The sequence below is a fragment of the Poecilia reticulata genome, chromosome 11 (genome assembly GCF_904066995.2).
Source record: "Poecilia reticulata chromosome 11, P_reticulata-male-v2, whole genome shotgun sequence".
Classification (NCBI taxonomy): domain Eukaryota; kingdom Metazoa; phylum Chordata; class Actinopteri; order Cyprinodontiformes; family Poeciliidae; genus Poecilia; species Poecilia reticulata.
Genome location: NC_088840.1, coordinates 1,108,082 through 1,122,107, shown reverse-complemented (window position 1 = coordinate 1,122,107; position 14,026 = coordinate 1,108,082). Strand labels below are relative to the sequence as shown.

The 14,026-nt window shown below is 38.9% G+C and overlaps 1 protein-coding gene across 1 annotated transcript; it reads left to right on the top strand.

The window, feature by feature from the left end:
- The first annotated feature begins 2,025 nt into the window (after positions 1 to 2,025).
- tpm3 (tropomyosin 3) lies at positions 2,026 to 13,352 on the top strand. Its single transcript, XM_017307628.2, has 10 exons — positions 2,026 to 2,254; positions 3,214 to 3,339; positions 4,989 to 5,122; positions 6,854 to 6,971; positions 7,391 to 7,461; positions 10,296 to 10,371; positions 10,992 to 11,054; positions 11,215 to 11,284; positions 12,734 to 12,812; positions 13,184 to 13,352. The coding sequence occupies exons 1-10, from the start codon at positions 2,141 to 2,143 to the stop codon at positions 13,185 to 13,187; spliced, it is 855 nt and encodes a 284-aa protein (XP_017163117.1). The 5' UTR covers positions 2,026 to 2,140; the 3' UTR covers positions 13,188 to 13,352.
- The last annotated feature ends 674 nt before the right edge of the window (positions 13,353 to 14,026 follow it).

Sequence of the window (14,026 nt, the reverse complement as noted above, 5' to 3'; positions counted from 1 at the left end):
ATTAATTGGACGCATTATGTAGCACTGTTAGCAGGTAACATGCAGAAATGGATGTCCTTTAAGCTTTTAAACTTGACTGATGTCTAATTCAACTCTCATACGTGACGGTGAACTGAAGTTTGAACAAAGAAGAATTTGGATAACCAAGCATTATCTCATGCAAGCCAGACCTCCTCCTTTCTCTGCAACACAGTGGTGAAACGTTAAACGCCTGTTCTGCCTCAGTACGGATAGATAGTCCAGATCTATTATGGTTTAAAACTTCATACACAATTATGGTTGATGTGATGACTTGGATCTTGTTTCCCTACATTCAAATTCGTTTGACAGGTAATTGTAGCAGACATGCTGTATAATTTTAATCCCCCTGACGATGTCAGCCAAAAGTTGTTTATTAATAACCCGAGCTGGACCAACAGGGAGCAAGTGACGAATCCACCCTGGTGGTCTTGTTACTAATCCATCCCTTAGAGAGATCCAGTAATAGTCATTACAGGTCAGATGTTGGGGGTACTGTTACTGGGCAGGCATAGTAACCATAAGAGCTTCAGTTTCTATTGTGTTTGATGTAGCTCACAACCTCTCATTTAGCTTTAAATTTCATCTGAAATAAGTTTATTTTTCAAATGATCCTTAGATTTCAGTTTAAGATTCATGAATTACAATTGCATCTTCATAAGTTAATAGGGGAGAAAATTTTGTAATTCCTGAAGGAGTCGTATGCTTAATTAGTGATGGGAGTGAGGCGACAGATGATATGTTGACTGTTCAGTTATAACCGCTCCACCTTCTGGTGTTCAGAAGGAAAACAAAGCAAACTACTGGAGACAAGCTAATAACAGGTTTTTATTTCAAGTTGGTTTTGTTTTTTCTAACTTTATTCATCTTGTAGAGACTGTGTTGCCTTCAGAAGGCCCCCAAGTTGAATACCCAAACTCCTTTTGCAACTCCTATGAAAAAGATGACCTTCACTCAGGATTTTGCTGATGCACCTTTGGCAGCTGTCACAGCCTGACATCTTCTTGAAAATATCTCTAGAAACTTGGTACAGCAGTTTGAGGGAAATTTCTAAGGATCATCTCTGCGTCCTCTCGGTCAATTAGGTTGCATGGGCAGCATCAGTGGGTAGTAATCCACCCATCCACTGTCTGTCAGCTTATCAGTGCAGCCTCATGTGGCCCAGTGTGTATCCCCAGAGATCATCAGGTGAGAGGTGGGGTAATCCCTGGACAGTAACCCAGTCCATTACAGTCCATTACAGACCATTACAGACCATTTTTAAGTACTTTTCATAAAGTTGTCAGTGTCAAACAAACTTTTCACATTTCTGTCACTGTTTAGAGATTTGAGGTATAAAAATGTAACATGAAGACAGAAAAATATGTAATAAGTGAAACAATGTGAATACTTTCTAATCTTTGCATAAGTCCAGTAGGACCATTAGGAAAACCTACAGCACCACGAAGATCACTGAACACAGCAGACAGACCAGAGAGAAAGCATTGACAAAGTACAGAGTTGGGTTCTAAAATATTATCTAAACTTTGAACATGTCACAGAGCTGAGAGGGCTGAATATGGAAAGATGATGGACCTGCCAAGATCTGGCCATCCAGCTAAGTGGAAACTACCTCCTGCCATGATTATTGGGTGTTTATTCAGAAGAAAATAAGACTGCACCACTTTTCTTGGACTTCACAGTAATAGTCTACTTTGTTCTGTCATTATATAAAATTACAATAAAATTGAATTTTGGTTGTAATGTGGGAAAATGTTTCATATGTGGATTCTTTTCAGAGGTCATGTAAATGATAGATGAATTGGATTTTGAACATGAATGTTCTAACCTAATTTTTTTTTGTTTTTTAGCCATACATAGTTTACACCCAAACTTAATGAACTGCTCCTGACTGACCCCATCAGACAGACAACTGTGGACTCCCAACTGTTGTCTCTTGTTATAGCCCAATGAGTAGGTGGAGGGGCTTTGTAATGGGAGGGTCTCGGTGTCTGTCATATAAATGAGCTGCTGTTATCTTAGTGTTTGGTTTGTCCTCTAGTTTGCCAGACCACCAGGTCCACACCCTGCAGAAATCTGACTTTATCTTAGTTCTGTCTGTAAACATCCCCCAACAGCAAACATGGAAGCCATCAAAAAAAAGATGCTTATGCTGAAGTTGGACAAGGAGAATGCATTGGACCGGGCTGAGCAAGCTGAGGCAGACAAGAAAGGAGCCGAGGAGAGGAGCAAACAGGTCTGTCATGGAACACACACACACACGCATGCAAACACACACACAGGCACAGTCTTTCTATCTTCACAGGGACTTTGTATTGACTTCCATTAATTTTTCCTTCATTCCTACAGCCTAACCCTGACACCTACCCTAAACTTAACTAGTACCAGTTCACACCTTAGTCCTAAACCTAACTTCTATACCAAAAACAGCATCGCTTCTTATGGGGCCAGAGCTTTGGGCCAGTCGGTCACCACAACAGAATACTTGTTGGAAAAATGATCCACACACACACGCACATACACAGCAAAATGGGTACTCTTTATGGGGCTGGGTGAGTTTCCCTGAACAGTTTTACATAAAAATGTCTATATGAGTATTGATTGTTTTGATTGTCTAATTTACAAGTTGAACTTGAAGTCATACTGTATTTGGATCTATTTTTTAAATTTTCTCAACAGACCTGAAAGTTTCACCTGGACTTGGTCTGCTTGCAGTTTCAGAAGATGGCCAATCTGTCTTTAGAAATGTAGATTTATGCTTTTGATCTACTGTCTGTTTTTATCTTCGTACTGGGAAAAACAAATCTTATTTTATTTAATAGTAAACCTAAACACGACTCACAGACAACAAAATGGCTCCAACAGAGGCTAAAACTTGTGGTTAAGAGGAAACACTTGGGCTAGAACGTGTTTAGTGACAATTTCAGGATGTAGTGCTAGAAAATAAGAAAAAAATTTTTACTTTAAAAAAATGTAATGCAGATTAATTGTAAATATATATTATACATATGTATTATATTTAGAACACTTTCTTATGTGGCCATTGTGTGGAATCAGGTTTGTTCCCTTACAAGGGCCAGAGGAATTTCTAAACAGAAATCAATAAATGTTCTTTTAGTTTAAAAAGTTGAAGTCAGTATAATTTTATACATGGTTGCAGTGCTTCTGATCCTTTGTGGTCTTTTACACCATCAGCATGAAGACGAACTTCTGCAGATGCAAAAGAAGCTGAAGGGGACGGAAGATGAGCTTGATAAATATTCAGAAGCCCTGAAGGATGCCCAGGAGAAGCTGGAGGTTGCTGATAAAAAGGCTGCTGATGTGAGTGACACACCTCTGAAAGAGAAGCCATGCTACACACACTCAGACATGTTCAGAGGGCATTTTCTCTTCTTTGACCAGAAAGAATTGAATATGGACCTGGTTTCAGTTAGCTCAAGAAAAACTATTTTTGCTTGTTCATTAAGTTTAATAAGTTTAATTAAGATCAAATATGCCATTTACAATAGTGTAGACAAATCCAAAACACATGACAGCACATGAAAATACACAAAGTACGACAAGGCATTATGTCACAAGATATCTTCATTAATTTCAGTCATTAATGACTCTGAAATTGGAGTCATTAAGTTTTAGTGACTTCAGTAGCATAATGCTTATTTACACTGTGTTCTGTAGCAGCAGTTGCATTTACCCTGAGCTCCAGTTTAGAGTTCTGCCTGGAGAAAGAACAGCTGTAAGCTGACATACACACGGCATATACAGTAACACATTACTGTACTTCATGCCATAAAACTGACGGTAACAACTGTTTTTGCTTTAGAAGGAATATGTATTTTATTATTCTAATAAAGCAACTTTAACTGTGTTTAATGTTGGATGTGTGGTGTAGAGTGGAGAACTAAACTGGTTCTACTGCTTCAGTGAGATGTAGGCTGACGCTCTGAGTCATGAAGAGGCAGATAGTCCTGGGGATTCAGAATATCATCAGTTGCCTAATCTTATTTTCATTTAGTTTTGATTTCAACATGCATTTGAGGACCTCGCTGTGTGCAACCTTCAATGTGTTCAGTGCAAACTGAGCTCATCTGATTTCTTTTCTCTCTGTCACATTCCATTCTCATGGTGCCCTGAATGGAACGCTCACAGCTGTTGGGAGGATTCAGACTCCTATTTTGACTCTGATGTCACCTGCTCAGCCTTGACAATGGCTCATGTCCATTTTTGGGGCTCTACCCCTGGCTCCCAGGTCACTGTTCAGGAACTACTACCCTCTTTTTTAAGGCAAATATTATCATACTCATTTTGTGTTGCTCTGTTGGTTCAAAGAGAAAAATAATTATTATCGCAGATAATTTTTCTGCATTGCTTTAAGTATGTTTAGCAGTTGTCTGACGCTGTGTGCTCTCAATAAAGTCCTATTCAGCCACAGACAGATCAATGGATCATTCTTGTTTCTTCACTCTGTTATCTATGTTTAATCAAAACCAGAAAAGAAATCAAAAACGTTTTTACTTCAGGACTCTGTTCTTCTGTGACTGAATAAATCCTGACTCACTACTGAACAATTTGTCAGTGTCTCTATATAGATGAAACAGCTGTCACCCAGGCAAATACCTGCAGAGCACATACAGTTCACACTGTTTAGCTAACAAGCTAACAGTTCTTCTACAGGAAATGTAGAAGCAAGCAATTTTTATTTCAATAATTGTCTCAATTAATTTGTCCAAATATTTTGCCATTTACTTCGGATATTTTTTGGTTTAATTCTTTTTTTCTTTTTTTTGTATGACTACAGCCACAACAGAAGCTACATCTCCACTTGTCACAGAGGGATCCAGATTTTAAATCTATGTTTCGAAACTAAAAACTTGTCAGAAAGAAAAACTGTTGGTGCATCAGTCTTTTGCAGCTGATATTGGTCATGTTCCATGTTTGAATGGATCCACACCATGTTTGTCTGGACGCAGGCCGAGGCAGAGGTGGCTTCCCTGAACAGACGCATCCAGCTTGTGGAGGAGGAGTTGGACAGAGCGCAGGAGAGACTGGCAACAGCCCTGCAGAAACTGGAAGAAGCTGAAAAAGCCGCCGATGAGAGCGAGAGGTGACTTCTAACTGGGCTTGCAACAAACTTTTTTTTTATCCCTTTGGATTATGTATTAGCAAAAAATACAAGAGTTGTATTTTAATTCCAGTGGCAGGCATAGTTCCCATAGTTCAATTCACAACAAATGTCATCTCAAGTCACTTACCAAAAAAAAATCATTTCAAATCAGTCACAAACGTTCCAGCTGGAAACTTAATTAGTTAATTATAACTTTAATTATACAGAGCAGTATAAAAGTTTCTCAGGAAATTCAGTAGATTGCATCATTCGCTCCTCCTGGACAAACATGTAGCAACACTGTTGTAACACTTTATTTGAAGGGGTGTGCATAAGACTGACATGACACTGTCATAAACATAACATAACATCTGTCATGAACACAAAGAAGTCTTTATGAATGTTTATAACAATTGTCAAGAAGTGTCATTCGGTAAATAATGACACATTTAATGCAAAGTTCCATTAAAAGTCCATTAAAAATGCCAACTTTGCATTAAATTATCATAATTTACAAAATTAGGCAAAGTTGGCACTTACTTAAACAGTATACAGTTTAAGTATACACAAGCAAGCGATTTTAAGAATCGCTTGCTTGTGTTGTGTTGTGTTGTTGACTTTACAGAAATCCCTCATTCTGGGCTCATAAACCCATCAAGACGTTCAACGTCTTCATTTCAAACTCTTCAGTCATAAATAAATCTATCGGGTTTGATAGAAAAAAAACAAGCAACATATATGGAGGCCACACCTTTCGACTGCAAAAACATAGCAGATCTGCTGCTGATGATCTGGTGGGTGGTCCAGTGAAGACCACATCTCTCTAAATTCAAACTCCTGGCTGTAAAACTTGAGTCTCTTTCATTTTAAGCAGGTGCTTGGTTGAGTCAGCCTGTGCATTCACATTAAGGAGGGGCCAAATGGAGTTGTGTTTTCATAATATTTTGTGGTAATTATTGCAATAATAGCAAATATATTTATGAAACGACAATGGTGCTTACAGCCAGAGCCTCACAAACTCTACTCTAGAGATAACACTCACTCTTTAGAAAACTGTTTTCTTCTGTATGTCATTTACAATAGATAATGCAATTGTCCATCTAAGTTGTATACAGAAGTTGTAATAAATATACAAATATTTGAATACTTATTGAAAACCAACAGCAAACAAAAATAATTCACAACGCAAAACTGGACAGTAGTTATTTGAGGTTTGAAAACATTAGCAATTAATTTATTATCACACTATTTTTTCCCCGCTAATGATAAAAGTTGTAACTTTCCATCCCTAACTCAAAAACAAACACATACCATGGGTTCATTCAGAAAATCTTTAGGTGGAACCACAAGATTATTTAAAGCAGCATTTACTAATCGTTGGACTATGAAGTCATTGACTCTGTGTCAATAGGATCAGAGTCCAGAGGTTATGTTATTTTGTCTCTCATTGAATTCCTAATTTTTGCCTTAAAATTTTTTCTTTGTCAGTTGCTTCATTTTTGGGGTTGAAATTCACTAAGTTTGAAGTGATATGTACAGAAATCACTTCAAACCACCACAAATCATACAGGAAAAATATATGGAAAGGTGCAAAAGAACTGTTTATCAGCCTGAACTCTCGCTCATAGGCTAGTACCGTGAAGAACCAACAACTGTTCTTAAGGGAGATTTAAAAAATAAACTTTGACAATTGTTTGTAATGAAGAAGGAATGATTGATTGTTTCTCTCAGAGGTATGAAGGTGATTGAGAACAGGGCTCTTAAGGACGAGGAGAAGATGGAACTCCAGGAGATCCAGCTGAAGGAAGCGAAACACATTGCTGAAGAAGCTGATCGTAAATACGAAGAGGTGATTCTACGACTGCATTGTGACTCAGGGATGTTTTTCTGAACTCCATAAATTTCCTTTCAATTAGTGCTTTATTATAATCGACAAGTGACAGAAAGACATGTTGGTGTTTTAATATTAAAAAATCCTCACATGTATAATGAGACCTAGAGTATGAATTAAGCATTACCTGTGTCTGGTCAATGTAACTGACCATACTGACTAGCTGTTGGATGTTCTGATAACAGTGTGTAAACACTGTCTATAATTCTGTTTGGCCTAAACAAAGGGCAAAGCTGCTTGGACATTTAAGTAATTAAATTCCCATCCTATGCTTAGTCACTCCTTTTGTGTTTTTGACTTGGTGCTTAACTGAGTGACTGTATTGTTTTTGAAAGTTTCCTGTAAAACAAGCTAACTCTGTACATGCGTTTTTCTAGGTGGCTCGTAAGCTGGTGATCGTAGAAGGAGAGTTGGAACGGACTGAGGAGAGAGCAGAACTGGCTGAGGCGTGAGTGTCTCACTATAATACGTAGAAAATATAACTACTAATGCAGCAGTTCAGGCAGGGCCCAGGTGACACACATATTTGGTTAACAAGTAATTCATTTATTTAGAAACGTTCAGGATACTTCAGATCAGAGATCAGCCAGCGGTGACTGATGTAGTCTTGACCTTTTGTTTATGACATTCAGAATCGTATGCAGTGAAAATGTATCAGGTGATGGAGGGAGCAGCTAATGGTTTTGGTTGCATTGCTGCCTTATCAAAATCAGTCACATAACCAAATCTCCTAAGATAAAGGAGGCAAAAGGTTTAGGAAACCCAGACATTCCTCCTACCGGCAATGTTGTTCACCATATTCCAGGATATCCCAAAGCATTCCCAGGCCAGAGGAGGCTTATTGTCCCTCCATTTAGTTCAGAGTCAATCTTTCCAGTGGGACATGTCCTCCAAAGGGAGGTGTGCAGGAGGCATTAAAATCAGATACCTCATAAGATCGGCTAACTTCTTTTAATGCAGAGAAATGGCACAACCGGATCACCTGCAATAAACCTATACACCCATCCTCACAGGTGGTGGACATTTGTGGAGGAGGTTTTTTATTGCTTCTTTGGTTTTAGCTATAGCAGGCTCTATCTATAATGGTGCAAATGTTCATCTTTACCACATGGGAATTAAGATATTTTGTGGTCTTGCTGCACCTCCTCCAGTGGAGCCAGCTTCATTCCCACAATTGACTCTTGTCTTTCTTATGAGTTTGTTGAGTCTGTTTGAGTCTCATCACATGCAATGTGATGTGCATTAAAATGATTTATATATACAGGTCCTTCTCAAAAAATTAGCATATTGTGATAAAGTTCATTATTTTCCATAATGTAATAACAATTAAACTGTCTTATATTTTAGATTCATTGCACACCAACTGAAATATTTCAGGTCTTTTATTGTTTTAATACTGATGATTTTGGCATACAGGTCATGAAAACCCAAAATCCCAGTCTCAAAAAATTAGCATATTTCATCCGACCAATAAAAGAAAAGTGTTTTAATACCAAAAAAGTCAACCTTCAAATAATTATGTTTAGGTTATGCACTCAATACTTAGTCAGGAATCCTTTTGCAGAAATGACTGCTTCAATGTGGCATGGAGGTAATCAGCCTGTGGCCCTGCTGAGGTGTTATGGAGCCCAGGATGCTTCTATCGAAGCCTTAAGCTCATCCAGAGTTTTGGGTCTTGCGTCTCTCAACTTTCTCTTCACAATATCCCACATATGGGGTTCAGGTCAGGAGAGTTGACAAGCCAATTGAGCACAGTAACACCATGGTCAGTAATACCAGTGGTTTTGACACTGAGCAGGTGCCAGGTTGTGCTGAAAAATTAAATCTTCATCTCCATAAAGCTCTTTAGCAGATGGATGCATGAAGTGCTCCAAAACCTCCTGATAGCTGCTGCATTGACCCTGACCTTGATAAAACACAGTGGACCAACACCAGCAGCTCCTCAGACCATCACTGACTGTGGGTACTTGACACTGGACTTCTGGCATTTTAGCATTTCCTTCTCCCCAGTCTTCCTCCAGACTCTGGCACCTTGAATTCCGAATGACATGCAAAATTTGCTTTCATCCAAAAAAAGTACTTTGGATCACTGAGCAACAGTCTAGTGCTGCTTCTCTGTAGCCCAGGTCAGACGCTTCTGCCGTTGTTTCTGGTTCAAAAGTGGCTTGACCTTTGACCTGGGGAATGCGGCACCTGTAGCCCATTTCCTGCACACGCCTGTGCACGGTGGCTCTGGATGTTTCTACTCCAGACTCAGTCCACTGCTTCCCCCAAGGTCTGGAATCGGCCCTTCTCCACAATCTTCCTCAAGGTCCGGTCACCTCTTCTCATTGTGCAGCGTTTTCTGCCACACGTTTTCCTTCCCACTGAGGTGCCTTGATACAGCACTCTGGGAACAGCCTATTCGTTCAGAAATTTCTTTCTGTGTCTTACCCTCTTGCTTGAGGGTGTCAGTGATGACCTTCTGGACAGCAGTCAGGTCAGCAGTCTTGCCCATGATTGCGGTTTTGAGTAATGAACCAGGCTGGGAGTTTTTAAAAGCCTCAGGAATCTTTTGCAGGTGTTTAGAGTTACTTCATTGATTCAGATGATGAGGTTAACTGCTCGTTCAGAACCTTTTCATGATATGCTAATTTTTTGAGACTGGGATTTTGGGTTTTCATGAGCTGTATGCCAAAATCATCAGTATTAAAACAATAAAAGACCTGAAATATTTCAGTTGGTGTGCAATGAATCTAAAATATATGACAGTTAAATTTATATCATTACATTATGGAAAATAATGAACTTTATCACAATATGCAAATTTTTTGAGAAGGACCTGTATTTATAACAGTAGTATGTGTTTTTCATAGATCTTGTCTTCACCTCATGAATATTTGTTTTCTTTGAACTGCAGTAAAGTTCTGCTAAGCTCTGACATTCTCAGAATAAGATCCTGTTCAGGCTGAAGCATTGCCCTGAGAGACCATTTCCTGACTAACTTGAAAGATACATAACCTCTAGCTTCACTGTCTGTCATAAAACGCAGATACCTGGCACTGACACTGATTTGTTTAGATAGTTTGTTCTCTTTTTACCTTATGTCTGGAAGCCATTTTGTCAGCAAAGCTAAAGCTACAGCTAAGCGCATTTATTGTTCAGAGTCCTTTCTAAGTGTGTTGGCATAAGGACTAAATGTTAACATCTTAAAGTACTTTTTACAATTTTAGTCTGAATGTGACTGATCAAACTGTTCGTTTTTTCCTCCACTAACATTATGTCCTTATTCATCAAAACCAGAAAATGTGCAGAGCTGGAGGAGGAACTGAAGAATGTCACCAACAACCTTAAGTCTCTGGAGGCACAAGCTGAGAAGGTGGGACAGCATCACCAGCTGCAGAAGCATTAGATGTGAACCCAAAGTCAAACATCAAAAGCACACATACGAGTGCGAGTAGTTGGTTGATGTTCTGATTCTTGCTCCCTAGTTCATATGTACTGACATAAACCAAGTTTAGGATATTTGATATGCTTTGATCAACATAATGCATCTCTTCGTCTGTTTTTTGAAATTGATTATATGTTCTACCAATGGACCCATTGAGCAAATTATGCTCACAGTCATTATAACATTATGTTGTACTGTACCTCCAACTATTGCTTACACATGCAAAAATTAACAAGAGGTAATTAAACAGAGGGAATAATAGCATCACAAACAGCATCAACAGGAAATATAATTGTAATTGTTGAAATATTTCCAGCATTAAGATTTTTATTTTACCACACTTTTTTGTGTTGTAAAGTGTGACTTCTGACTCTGGGAACCACTGTTGCAGTAGATTTCTCCCAGTATCCTATCTGGACAAGATCAGAGTTCATGTCTGAAAACTAATCTAGTGCCTATCAGTTCCAGTCTAACACCGGTGGTGGATCTAGAGGGGTGAGGGATAGAAAAGTAGAGCTCAAGGTGACAGTGCTGCTCTCCCTTCACAGTATTCTCAAAAAGAGGACAAGTATGAGGAAGAAATCAAGATCCTAACTGACAAGCTGAAAGAGGTGAGCATGAAGACAGTTTTCATCAACAAATAATTTTACTTTTATTTTAACCCAAAATATGTTTCATAAGTTGTCATTACATGTTCAGATTTTTGTTTCTCTCACAAAGGATTTACCTCAGATATTTTGTGATCAGATGTTTCTTTTATTCTGTTCTCAGGCTGAGACCAGAGCTGAGTTTGCAGAGAGATCTGTAGCCAAGCTGGAGAAGACTATTGATGATCTGGAAGGTAGAGAATTGTCTCTTAAATTAATCTCCGGGTGTACTATTTAAGATGACTTGAAATCTGCAGTGTTTCTCAACAATAGGGTAACCCTAACCCTAATCATTGATGTGAATCCTTTACTTTTTTTCTCTTTAATTAAGTTTTTTATGCAGACTGAAAAGTAGAAGCATAGAAAAAACACCCATCACACAATGCAGGTCTTCAAAACAATATTTATTTTCATCAGATTTATCTAAATTTAACTTTGTTTCATAGTTTTCCTAATCACAATCAGTCATGGAATTACAATAACCAAAAAGACAGTAATGCTGCACATGTTATAAAAACATGTAGATCTTATAAAACCATTCATTTTGCATTTCTGTAGAGAATGTGTAAAACGTGTTTTTGATCTGTGATTGATAGAGCAGGGTAGTCTTTTACATCTTAACCCTGAAACACCAAACATGAGATAAAATGGAAAAATTGCAAACTTTGGAAGGAGACAGACTAAACATCACTGCAGTGGTGACAGCTTAAGATGTTTGCTTAACCTTTCATGTTAGAAACAAACTCATCTAGTGACAATAAAGACAAGAATGGTAAAGGAACTGGATCTATACAGTACAAAGCACTTCACACTGCAGCTGCATTAACGCTGAAACTCGGGGTGACAGAGTTCACATTGCAACCTGAAGTGACCCAATTCCGATTTTTTTTGACGTAATGCGACCTGTATCCAATCTTTTCATGGCAGTGTGAACAGCACAGGTTGGATTCTTTTACAAATGTGACCCATATCCGATACGTATCCAATTCAAATGCGACCTAATGTCCAGGTCGCATTTATCTGAACTGAACGTCACTGATTCTCAACAAATCTCACTATTCTGTGACCTGATATGCGCAAGAGGGAAGAAAAACAACAACCATGACGGAATATAATGAGGATTAAGTTGTTAATATGCTGCCCCGGCTGGACAACAACTTCAAATGTGTAAGCTAAGCTCCACTGTTAGCCTCCATGTTTACTTCCGCAAACACTGAGCACTTCTTCTTTTTATGGCGGTTGTCAGAACACTTAGAACGCTGACGCTCTTGCGCCCTCTAGTGTGCATGCGGGACACTTTCAGGTCGTTTGCCCGTTCACACTGCAGAACGCATACAGGTCGCATTTACTGGCAGTGTGAATGGCCCCGGCAAAAAAATTGGAATTGCCAAAAAATCGGAATTGGGTCACTTCAGGCTGCAGTGTGAATGCACTCAGAGGCACAAGAAAACTAGAACTGAACCTACAAACATCTGATTGCACGACAGCTCATCTCCCACTGATCTACAGGCACCCAGTGTTGAAACAAAACCCAGATCCTGAAGTTGTTTCCTGAGGATTTTGATTTCTTTGGCTACATTGTTTCTATTTCTCTGCTCAGTTTTCATCTTTCCACACATTGTTTGTTATGTGTGCACATACAGATGAGCTTTATGCTCAGAAGCTCAAGTACAAAGCCATCAGTGAGGAGCTGGACCACGCCCTCAATGACATGACCTCCATGTAAGTTCTGACCTGTGTGAGGTCATCAGGCCCAGCAGTCTTGTGTTATTGCAACTTTTGATTTAAATAGAAGGCAAAATTGCAAACAGTCTTATTTTGCTTGCATGTACCTGAGGATGATAGCCTAAATTGACTACTTTCACAATATTCTGTTAGTTTACATTTAGAAAAATATTATTGAAACCATGTGTTTTAAATTTAAGTAGTTAGAACATCAACAAAAAATAACATTTCTTCTTAATAAAGATAAAACCAGAACTGCTGGACAAGACTACACCAAGAACACCACAAAATCTGGACTAAAGCTATTCTTTATTCTGTTCAGATGAGCTACATTAAGTTTTCATGGTTGAACACTTTTTGTATTTCAGCTAAGTGAATCTTAACCTGGGCAAGCTCCGGATCTTCTTCCTCCTCCCTCTTCATCCTCATCACCTGGTGGCTCCTGTGGTGCCGCTGCCATTGGTCTCTGTTTCAATGAAAATGATGTACTCTGTTTTTACCAGTATCTCTGGCATGAACAAAGAAAACAGGCTCTGAGTCAGCGTATTTGTGTTTTAACTACTCAAGCTGTACTTTGTACACAGTAAAAACTGCTGGGTTAAAAATAACCCAATTCATAACCCAGCGTTGGGTCATACAGTTAGAGCCAGAAATATTTGGACAGTGACACAAGTTTTGTTATTTTAGCTGTTTACAAAAACATGTTCAGAAATACAATTATATATATAATATGGGCTGAAAGTGCACGCTCCCAGCTGCAGTATGAGAGTTTCCACATCCAAATCGGAGAAAGGGTTTAGGAATTATAGCTCTGTAATGCATAGCCTCCTCTTTTTCAAGGGACCAAAAGTAATTGAACAATGGACTCTAAGGGCTGCAATTAACTCAGAAGGCGTCTCCCTCGTTAACCTGTAATCAATTAAGTAGTTTAAAGGTCTGGGGTTGATTCCAGGTGTGTGGTTTTGCATTTGGAAGCTGTTGCTGTGACCAGACAACATGCGGTCAAAGGAACTCTCAATTGAGATGAAGCAGAACATCCTGAGGCTGAAAAAAAGAAAAAAATCCATCAGAGAGATAGCAGACATGCTTGGAGTAGCAAAATCAACAGTCGGGTACATTCTGAGAAAAAAGGAATTCACTGGTGAGCTTGGGAACTCAAAAAGACCTGGGCGTCCACGGAAGACAACGGTGGTGGATGATCGCCGCATACT

Excerpts from the sequence above, each read along its gene's own strand:
- tpm3 (XM_017307628.2), top strand. The coding sequence starts at position 2,141 with ATGGAAGCCATCAAAAAAAAGATGCTTATGCTGAAGTTGGACAAGGAG. Across the intron at positions 5,123-6,853 it reads GCCGCCGATGAGAGCGAGAG|AGGTATGAAGGTGATTGAGA; the intron begins GTGACTTCTAAC and ends TGTTTCTCTCAG. Across the intron at positions 7,462-10,295 it reads AGAGCAGAACTGGCTGAGGC|AAAATGTGCAGAGCTGGAGG; the intron begins GTGAGTGTCTCA and ends CATCAAAACCAG.